Below are 11,641 nucleotides of genomic sequence, written 5' to 3' on the forward strand. Positions count from 1 at the left end.
AGGCACGCACACGTGTGCACCCACACACACTGACTTCATCATCGTGTTTCATGAAAAATTGGCATGAAAAGTAAAGAAGCCGAGCAAAGCAAGTCCCTGACACCCATGTTTCTTCTTTTCTTTCTTTATGTCTTTCAGAGAGGGAGCCCTTCATTGCCTGTTCTGTAGCAGCAGACAAGGCAGGCCCTTTTGTTTGAGGAAGTCACAGTGAGAGCGAGGCTGGGGAGCACCTTCCAAAACACTCGCCCACCATAGATCTGCATTACTCGCTCCACTGGCTAAATAGATCAATCCCTTTCTGCTCCCTCCAAACAATTATACACCTTAAGAGCGACAGGCAGAATGAGGGAGGCTGCAATGAAAACATTGAGAACATCTTTCCTCCCACTCGTTCTCGTCCCTGTTTCTCATGATTGTGAAAAAGAATTTCGTTCATTTGATAACCTCACTATTACCGTGCTAGAGTGAATATGAACATGTCACCAGTAATAAGGCAAGAGCATCATACTGTACATGCATAATACAGCCCTCATCAGCATTAAATCAATTTTAATGGCCTTTTTTAAGTGATTTCACACTGCAGCATAAACACTGACATACAGTCGTCACAAGATAACACACTCTGACAAGATGTGGCCCGTCTGTGAGACCGTTTCAGAGCAAAAGTGACCTGCCAGCAGACCCATCCCCATCTTGATTTGTCAAATCCAATGTGAACGCCGGCCATGCCGCATCTTCACCATCACCCCTCCTCCTCCTTCACTCCTGTATAATGACATCATGAAGACTCCCATAAAATCATACACATATGGCAAACAGTGTGTCATCGGGGATAAATTGCTTGTTTATTTTAAAAGTGTGAGCTGACAGGTGGCTGCACAGACCGGCCGGGTTGTCATCCTCATGGCATTTTTATACAGGTTTAATGTGGACGAGTTCATTCCAGGAGCTACTAATTAATTTATACTTGTTTTCCTTTCTTTGCTCTTTCCATTGTCAATGTCACATTAAATGGATCTTGGTGTATTTTGTTGTCTGGAGTCTTCTGTTTTTAGTGGGTGCTCTTTAGTGCTGTTTGAAAGGGTTTCTCAGGCGGCATGATTGATTTGCTCAGCTCTAAACGAGTGAGGTGGGAAAGGCTAGGCTGTGTTTGCACTAAATTCTTTAGCTAAGGCAGTCGTCCTTGGCTCCTTTTACTAACCGAAGTCTGAGTAAATTGCAATTTAATGCGGCCAGCAAATTAGAATGCAGAAGGCTTAGTTGCCAGCATCGACGGGATAGGCAGGAAATCCTAGAGCGATCCGCTCCTACCTGCTGCACTGTTCATTTGAAGAGACAGAGGACAAAAAAAGAACAGAGGACACTTTTAGTCACACACACTCACATGCACGTGGGTTGAAATGACAGCATTTGCATAAAACCCCTCTTCTCTCGCTAACAAACCTCTGGTGGATTGTGTCGGAGGTATAGCAAGCGAGCTGTAATGTGTAACCTGTTACTGCTCTTTTTCTGGCAGAGGTCATTCTCCGCGCCATCATTTTGATGTTTCGTCATACAGTAGATGACACAGATGCAAATGCTGGACGGATGAGCCCAGAGGATTACTTTGTTTAAAGATCACGAGATAAAAAACATGGAGAGACGCTGTGACACGACATGGAGGAGAAATCAATGTGTTAAATCTGAGATTTTGAAGCTCACAGAGGAACCACGGCAGGGCAACTGGTTTAATAGGAATGATATCGTCAGCAACCTAGAGGATATCAATAGTGTTTCCTTTTCAAGGAGCTGACAGGTCATATGATATTAGATCTTAAACAAATAACTTTCTTGCAGCCAATGAGTTCTTTTTTCAGTGATGCCTCCCTTGTGTCAGAAACCTTCTAGCAGCAGTGTCCTCAGACAAACTGAAGCACAAAACTGAGAGACAGCTGCGCAATAGTGCAAATATGTTATTTTAGTAAAAGATATTGTTCATCTGGATCTGGATCTCTATCAAAATACAAAGGATATTTGCATTAATCAACTAAGTACCTTATAAAAAACTGAAATGGAAACATTCCCATTTTGATTTTGAGAAAGAGTTCAAGCAAATAATTACCTACTTATTGCACAAACGTCTCTGTATGTATGTGGACGCATTTCTCTTGAACCATTCAACCATTCAACTAATTGAGTTCACACTCGTATGATTTGGACAGGCTATTCATTAAATATTAAATATTGAACAGACAGTTGACCAGTGCTCTGCAGGAGTCAGTGGGGGCAGGGTACTGGCTAACAGTCTGTGGACCAAGTTGAACATGTCTTCTACATCCACAGATAAACTACATCAGTGGTTGGCAACTGGGTCAAACTGCATCAAAATTTCAAAAATGTTGATAAATTATTTATTTTATTTCACCGTATCAGACTGAGACACAGACATAATGACCTGTAACGGGTGCTGATCTCCACCATAACAACATTCATAGATTTTCATAAATTTTGAAGAGGTGTGATCTTGGGTCTGAAGATTGTGTCCTTGCAATGTATGAAACAATAACAGCAGTTAAGTAAATGACTTATATTTAACAAATGTGAACAATTTCATTTGAAAAACATTGACCATAAAATCCTTGTTGCAAATAAACCAGGTAGGATGAACACAAAGTCTTCTAACTTCACTTACATCATAGACTGTTAATAAAAAAGATCGGCAAACAACCTTCAGCACGCAAACAATAAAAAGTGGCAGTACATTTTAGAATTTTCAATTCAATTTTAGAAGGTCAAGAACTGTTCGAGGAGGACTCACTAATGAAAAGGAAGAAGCTGCTGCGGAGCCTTAACACAGGACAAGAGAACTGCCTACTCCAAACAGGCAGGTTTAAATGGACACTGCACTAGTTTTAAATAATTCAAGTGAGCACCTTATCTTAACAGAAATGGAAACATACCCATTGTGATGAAGAAAAACAGTCTAAGCTGCAAATAACACAATTCAAAGTTAATTTTTTATATTGGTTGAAAATAGTTAATGATTCAAAAACGACTTTGACATGTAATTAAATCAACTACATTATTATTACTATTAAATTATTATGACAAATCTAATGCATCCAACCAACAATATAACTACAGTGCATATGTTTTCTGTTTTTTTAATGTTAAATTAAACCCACATTATAATACCTGCGAGTCCCACTGCTTCTCTATTTGTTCTCTGAAGCATTTTCCCAAAATAACACACAGTGCAGTGGGTGAGTACAGGTGCACACAATCCACAGGAAAAAAAAAGGTTAATAAAATCATTTGGCTCTCCTGCCAGCATTTCCAACATAGCGGAGCGCTAAGACTCTCTATGTGCTACAGCTTCCCAACAGCACCCTCCACAATCAAATCCACACACCTGGCTACCACCTGCCAAGCGTGCAGGAAATGTCACAGCTGTATTTCTTGTTGAACAGGATTATGGGATTTCTAATTGGCTCCACGGTGACCAGACGACTACAGATTTATTCACTGTAAAAATCTCAAAGCAGCGGAATAACTAGAAAATGTGATAAAAAATGAAGTTAAAGAAAAACTCCGGCAAACATTTACAGGCTTTTGCTGTGGAGACATCATATGAGGGCAAATAACTCAGCTGCTTTAACTGTCACAGACATCATCCACACTGATTTTTTTATTGAGCTTCAGGTTGAGAAGGATTGTGAAAAGCAGGATATTCAATAGCAGTCTCAAAGTTGCACAATGTACCATTGAAATGTGTCCAGGTCTGCAACTGAGGTTGAATAAATGTCCCTGAACTAGAGTCACGGAGAGAGACAGCTCAGACTCAAATGCGATCGACAGCGGGGGCCTCGATCCCATTTAACAAGGCTAGAGATGGTCTGAGATGAGACATACACAGCATGGAAACACATCTGGGTTTTATTTCCTTTTGTATATATTGTTTGCCTGACATATTCCAGTGCACTTGAACACACTTCCAATTTCGGAGTTTTTATTTTTCTGCTCGTCTGAGCTGTCTGTTTTTTAGGAGGAGCAGGAACCAGGAGGTGAGACGGGGGCTGTACAAAGCCTCCACAGTTCAAAAGACTCCCCCCTTGTTTTTGAGACATGCAAACCGAGAAATTCTTCGGGGTCTAATCCTCGCTTACTTGTATGCCTTTGTTCTGTCTAAGTGTATGTGTGTTTTCTCTCCTCTCTTCTCCCTCCTCTGTGTTGCAGATTCATCCCAGGACCTAACAGAGAGCTCCTATTGCAGGGCTGCGTGCCAGGCTCTTCCCCTCACCTACCCCTTTCTCTTCCCACCGAACGCACTGAAACTATTACATCCACTGCTACTGACTGGATTACCTGGGACCACAAAAAGGATATCCACCCAGATAAACAGCTTTGCTCGTGTGGTGCCAAGGATTTGAAACCAGACTAATCCCCTGTTTGATCAATGAGCCCCATGTTGGTGACTCTCCTCTTCCGCACAGCTGTGGCCAGTTTCCGACATACTCCTGCTCTCTGTTTCCCCTGCTCTCTGTCTCGCCCTCGAAAACTGAAGCAGCTTAGCGGGGGTTATTTAGAGGTTGTTAAAACATTATTTGAAGACATTTGCGCAGCCTGCCTGAAGGTAAATGGGTTGAGGGGCTTACATGGACCTGAACATGGGAATCCACAGAACTGTAGGAGAGAAATTACCCTGATATCCTTTTCTTTCTGCGTGGAAGGTGTTTGTATTGGACTCACCGCTTCAGCAGGATGGCTTTGCTGTGAGGACACAGAGGAGAGTCATGTACTGGATTTTCAGTGAACACGACCACTAGCAGCCTATGACGGGTTAAAGAAGAATCTTTCGGAGGCCTGAGCTTCCCTCATGGCCTCACCTTCAAACTCCTGGATGGACATTTGACGTTGATCGGTGGGCATGCCCAGTGTAAATTCATGAGCACCTCTTTTCTTTGTATGTAAGATAATTTGTGTATATATACATATATAAATACATTACATATTAGATGACAGATCCAAGAAGCTGAAGATGATTAAGAGCTCCGGGTATCGATCAGACCCTGAATATATACTCCAGAGGCTCTTGTCCCAATACAGTGTTGTGTTTGCTTGCATTGGAAACAGCCTCATTGGAATCATGAAAATAAGTATTGTTCACTTTTGTCATTCAGCAACACTGTTGGTGAAGCCAGAAAATGCTTGTAGTTTCTTTAAAGACGAGGAAAACACTGTATAGAACTGCCTCAATAAAGAAAGCAGCCCCGACAACAACAGCCCCTGAGCTTTCCACTCAGATCCAGCAGGGACGTAGAACAGCATCAGAAAAACTGGGACCGTAATCGGACAGTTAGCGTCAGTTTCTGCCCGTGGAGAGCGGTCGTGGACGGCTGCTTTATTGTGTTTGTCGTGTAGATCTCGCTCTCCCACACCAGAGAGAAATGATTTATTCCAAATGACAGAGAGAAAGTATTAGTCACAATGGAGAAACATGCAGTTATCCCCCAGTAGATATAAGTACATTACAGGACAGCCTTATGAGAAATAAATATGGTTTTCTATACTGATATGCTGTCTCCCATTCCTTCACGTGGTAGCCAATATTTTGAAAAATGTTCCTCTTATCACTATTTGATATGTTGTAATATGTGGGTGGAAGATCTTGTCTAGAGTTTCATTTATATGATATGTTAACACTGTGAACAGAGTTTTTGCTTGAGTACACAAGCAATCAACAACGGCACAAGGCGAGTATGAAAATGACTTAAGGGCAGTCAAACACACACACATGCAGTAAACACACAAACAAATCTGTGATGCTTCATTTACACAATTCCCTTGGTGGCAGAGTGGATTTATCAGAAGAGCACATTCAATTCATTCATGCAATTAGAATAAAGATTTCCAATATCGTGCCAGGCGAAATTCCAGATGATTTTCAATATCAGCCTCCTCTCTCGACTGATATGAGATTTGTCTCTTCTCCCAGCGGAGGCACCAGTGTACATTCATCATTTTGGAATTTGGCTAGTTTCATGGAGCCCAGGGCCTCACTGAGCAGTCACAGAAGGTATGAAAAAGACAGACACATCAATCTCCCAATGGTCTTGCCAGAATCATGAAGGAATATGCGAACGGAACGAGAGAGAGCAAGAACATGTTTTTTCCCCTTCAATGATCCGCTCCCTCCTTTGTTTTCTCATATCTAATAGAATCCAATGTCTTCCAGTGTTACTGAGCTTGTGCAAAGGAAAATGAGCGAGAAAATGAAAGATACATCTTTTGCATACACAGTTTGTGTTTATGCATGGGTGTGTCTCTTCCTGCTTTTCTCTCGCGCTTCGAAAACAAGTGAGCGTACGTGTGCATTTGTCTGTTTTACAATGCGTATGTGTGTATTTTTAGAGAGGATCCGCAGAATCTGGGAGACAGGCGTCCCGCAATGACGTATTCTGAAGATTATCCTCAAATTCAGTGCTTCTGCTGAGAATCAAGGGATTTCGTCCTCCCTGCTTATGCAAGTTCTAAGTGGATTTTTTGCCTAAAAGGTGCTTGGGGATCAGAAACGTAAGAGGTGCTTTTTCTTATTCTCCTTTATGCACTCCTTTAGCTCTATCCAGAAATGATGGAGTCGTGCTGTGGAGGGAGGTCCTGCGCCATTTTAGGCCGAGCAGAAAGGAACACAGCATGAATAGATAACAGGGGCTGCGTCCTCCTCCCTCTCCGCGGTGCTGTGCAATCTCAGAAGAGAGACATCCATCAAGTCCTGCCAACCTCCCACCGAGACACAGAGACAGCCATGTCCACATCACGCTGGATGGCTAATCAACGCCTGACAGCAAGGACAACCTCTTTCATACAACCAAGACGCGTCCACCAAATATTGGACAGTGTTGTGTAGAAAACTTGCATTAGTAACTTCCAAGGGTAAGCAAAAAACTTTTGCCCCGCATGGGAGTTAAATGCTTGGTTGCTTTTAGGAGCTTTTAGTAGTGGCCCCCTCTGCTCTTTGACAAGCACTTCCATTCCCTGCACTTTATCACATCCATATTCTTTAATCATTTTGCACAGCAACCTATAATTTGCAGAAAGGGCACACTCCTTACCTGTGGGGGCTTTGCGGTCTATAATTACAGTCATTACTGGCATGAGTCACAGTGAGTGTTGCCTTTACAATGAACATCCACCGGAGCTGGACAACTGAGAGCGTCAGTAAATCATCAATGACACTACCACTTGGTCTCAATGATAGCCGTTCAGTGACTTCAGGCGTTCTTGATATCAGACAGTCTTTTGTTCGGGTGGATTCTTGATTAATTCTCTTTTAATCAGTGGACACTGGAAATGGCAAAATTACATGTAATTATAATCAGTATCCGCAACATCACAACGAGCCAGTTCCAAGGCTTCACCACAGAGATAAGAAAGTTGATACGAAGACGCCCGCAGCTACATTTGTGCAGCTAAACAAGGTCAAAACTGCAAACAACAGTGTAAAGTGAAACCCACCAGTGGCCTGCTGCAAACGCCATTATTTGTAACAAATGAACACTCTGATGGGTACACAATACATCACTGTCTTAGTCCCATGACACTGCACCATGCCCGCCAACCACCAACACACTTGTCAGCCAAATGACTTGCCAGTCTGTGATTGTCAGCCGCTGCCATAATGATAATTGATTTCACTGCTGCTTTACTGTTTTTTGCTCACCTTATTTCCCCCTGTCCCGTTTCAAACCAAAACGCAGCAACTTGCACAGGGTCAAACCACCAGATCCATCATCATAAACGTGAGCGCGCGAGTGTTGAGCACGACGGGTCTTGTCCCACCAGGGGCACCGATGTCGTCACACACACCAGCCTCCCCAGAGAGAGAATTCAGACTTCACACTTTCCCATTTAACAGGGAGCATTTTTCACAGCAGTGTCTCCACACAGCCGCTCTGACATCGACTCACTCACTCTCAGTTGTTTGCCACTTGAGGATGAGTGACCAAGAGTTCGATTAGGAAAAGAGGGGGATCAGGTAGAGAAAGGAGATAATATATTCTTCAATTTCTGAGGGGAGTGTACGAGAAGTTGCATAGGTTTAGCTTAGGTCTCCAACTGGACAAGAAAATACTGTATAATAATACAGAAATGTAGAGAAATACTTCAAATCAGATGTTTTGATGACCTTTTCATGGTGCAGAGAGGATGCAGGGTCCTCTGTGGTCACTACAGATGGTGTGAACACTCTGCTGGGACTATCACAAGGGAATAAAAACACCTTACCCACCTTGCAGGCGTATAACACAACATCACAACTAAAAATCTCTCTTTTACAAAAAAAAAGAAGTATGTGTTTTCTACAAAGCCTATACCTGTATACTGACTGAGCAGAAAAGAGAAAGCAATGACAAACACCTTTGAGTGCTAATATTGCATTGCATTGCATCTTCTTTTTTTTTTTACGGTCTGATCATGCAATGTGTTAATGCTTTTATATATTTCTTGATTTATCCATCTATCAGTCACATATTATTCTTTCGAAATGTGTGTGAATTAATATGAATGAATATGTTTTATTTGGGTAAAACACTATTTTCTGTGGGTATATTTGAACAAAAGTATATAATGTGTATTATAACTATAAACTAGGATTTTTTGGGAGTGGAGGTCAGATGAAATTTCATATTGTCAGACCAGGTTTGTATGGAGAGTTGGAACAGCAGCCTGGCCTTCAGGCTGCCTGCCAGAAACAAAGCAGTGTAGCGTCAGTCCAAACCTGCCCACACACACAGTATGCTGCAGTGAACTTCGCCAAAGTTTGGACCTAAGAGAGGATAACTAGAGCATTTTTCTTGCCTACACAATGACCGAAAAGTTTTGCTATGTCACTGGGTTTGGGCAATCTTTCTCTTTCAGTCCCTGTTGTTCTGCCTTTGTTTCTCAATCCAAAGTTTTTACATTTTTTAAATGAGAATGATACATTCAAGTTGAATCCTAATTTTAAATTATCTTCAATTGGAGGATGTCTACTCTACACCAGCAATTCAGTTTATTACATGAGACCAAGCTATAAGTACATACATATTTATAGTATGTATATATATGACCTTTACCCTTTACAGCTCAGAAAGGCTCAACGCATGACTGACCCAGTGGTTCCAGTGACTGGGAGAATCTGCAAGGCTGCAAGATATCAATTTAGTTCACAGTTCACCTAACCTGCAGGTCTTTTTACCGAGGGAAGTACAGCGGCTAAAAACAACAACAATGCAGACTAGAGAGGACATGCAAACTAACAAAAGATCCCCAGCACAATGATGAACTTGAACCCTGCACTCTCCCTTCATAACAGTGGTAAGCACTGAATTACTTTAAACTTCTAACATTTCTACTGTGTTTCTATCAAGATCATGAACACAATGTATTGCCATGCACAATAAGAAATCAATTTTCAAGTTTCAAGTTTATTTCTGTCATTCCAGCCATAACTGTAAAACATACAGTGGAACAAAATTGCGTTTCTTAGGACCTGTGTGCACATACAAATCGTGAAAAGACAGTACAAACAAAGCAGCAGTTTTTAAAAACCAGTGAGCGATAATTTAAAAAATAATATAAATAAAAATATATGTATAAAATATTGAAAAAAGATAATCATAGGCATAATCAACTAAAGGTAGATTATTGTGCAAATAGTTAGTCTCATTGTCTGTGAGAAGAAGCTGTTTTTGTCTGACTGTTTTTACTGAAACAGTGATGTGGTATCAATGAGTCTATTTGGAGCCTAAACCCCTGTGATGTCATCAAGATTGAAAGGGGGCGTGTACGCATTGTATAGGAACCCCCCCAGGGTCTAGACACAAGTGCTGGTTGATGGGATCCAGGAAATGTTGAGGATGTGAATGAGATGAGATTAATGGACTACGCTGAGCTTGACCTGGGCAATGGCTGTGGAGACGGGAGGTGACAGCTGACAGCGACAGACACGAGTACACATAGTAAATTTGACAGCAATGACAAGATTGGCTGATTGAAATCGTGGCAAAATCAGTTTGGACTACCGTAAACATCGAGCAGCCAGCTGATTAGAAGTGGCGAGGAGAGTGAGAGAGAATTGTGAATGAAGGTCTTGAATTGAATTTATGTTTAGCTTCATTAATCCCAACGGCAATCTGAATTAAAGGGGAATATAAAAAAAGCCTCTTTGTTTGCAGTGATACAGTGTGTTGTCAACCAAGTCCATATTAGTACAATATGTAAAAACACACATTTCAGAACTGTCCCCTTCTTCACACACACATTTTCAAGATGAATGTCTTTGTGCAGTCACGTCTGTGTCGGCTCCACATCATACTTCAAGGACTTCATAATAAAAGTCCTTTTCATTGTTGCCTTTGATAGTGAATCACTGTCTGTCATGAACCTCCGAGCAGGAAACCACAATCGCATCAATTCATAAAAGACTTTGAGTTTCATATGATTGAAAATGTACTAAAATAACAGAAGAAAACACAATACAGTACAACAGCATAGAACAGGAAAACACGCACTGACATCTAAAAAAATCTTTGGTAAATGTATTTGTTATGTGTCAGAATTTGCTGCTAATCTCAGAGTCAGGGAGCGGAGTCTGAAGACATGGTTTATAGCAGGTCGCCAGTATATCACGACCATTCACACTCACATTAACAACTACGGTCAATTTAAAGTCTCAGTTAACCTAACACAAATCTGCATGTGTTTGGACTGTGGGAGGAAGTTAAAGAACATGGAGAGAGTCCACGCAGACACAGGGAGCACTGGAACAGCCAATGAGCTGCCTCGTTCTCTGGTATGCAAATGAGAGGCACAAGGGCGAGTGGGGATCGTGAAGGACAGTTTTTTGGGACCTGGAGAAGACAGAGCCGCCTCGGAGGGCCAGGCACGCCTCATTTAGATTCAATGCTATCATCTCACTCAGGCAGGTGAAATCTAAGTGCCACGCTTCACCCTGTACGGTGCCATGAACACAAGCTGGCGTTCCCTGCATGAGCTGTAGAGACAATTGTGTGTGACCTGTTGTCATTTCGCAAGTCTTGTTGAGGCTATCGTAGCAGAATTTACTGTGAATTACCATAATGTGCTCCCGGCCCCAACTGCATGCTCACAAACACTGTTTTGGCAAATCACCATAACCTAGCAACAAGCATACAGACACACAAGCACGCGATAGGGCAGAGTGCTTTCCTTTATCTAAGCAGTATAGCAAACCTCGCTGCTAGAGTGGAATGTTAACATGGGCATGGTGCAGAAATCAATTTGGATGTTATTCCCATGACAGTGCCCGCGTATGACTATCCAGACTATTTCTATTTCGTATTACCTGCTCCTCCTTGTTTTCCCCCAAGCTATCAACCCAAATGGAATGGTGTCTCTGTCTCAAGGCGATGACCATTGATCCACATTGGAAGTGAGATGCAACTGCCTGAGCCATCAACACAATGTATTTTATTTGTCAGGCTTTTATTTGCAAACAGACAGACCGACAGACCATGCAAAAAAAAAAACCCAGTGTTAGAAACGTGCTGATGTGCACTGTACTGTTTTCCCTAAGAACTGGAAATTGTAGATGTCATTAAATCGTGTTGCAGCAGCTCCATACATAACCCACTCCTTTTTCTGA

At 41.9% G+C, this 11,641-nt stretch overlaps 1 protein-coding gene across 3 annotated transcripts in view; it reads left to right on the forward strand.

Moving 5' to 3' along the window:
* The window catches only part of LOC118102586 (chemokine-like protein TAFA-1), a 115,662-nt gene extending 110,110 nt beyond the window's left edge, over positions 1 to 5,552 (forward strand). For 2 of the 3 annotated variants that reach the window (XR_007032356.1, XM_035148899.1), the window contains one exon: positions 4,216 to 5,552. Coding sequence is in view for 1 of the 3 variants with exons in the window: in XM_035148899.1 (XP_035004790.1) it covers positions 4,216 to 4,233 (18 nt within the window). In the remaining 2 variants the exon portion in view is untranslated. Of the gene's footprint in view, positions 1 to 138; positions 947 to 4,215 lie in introns of those variants that run through there. The other variant, XR_007032359.1, reaches the window with a different exon arrangement.
* Positions 5,553 to 11,641: the final 6,089 nt, after the last annotated feature.

This window comes from Hippoglossus stenolepis, chromosome 3, assembly GCF_022539355.2.
Source record: "Hippoglossus stenolepis isolate QCI-W04-F060 chromosome 3, HSTE1.2, whole genome shotgun sequence".
NCBI classification, from domain to species: Eukaryota; Metazoa; Chordata; class Actinopteri; order Pleuronectiformes; family Pleuronectidae; genus Hippoglossus; species Hippoglossus stenolepis.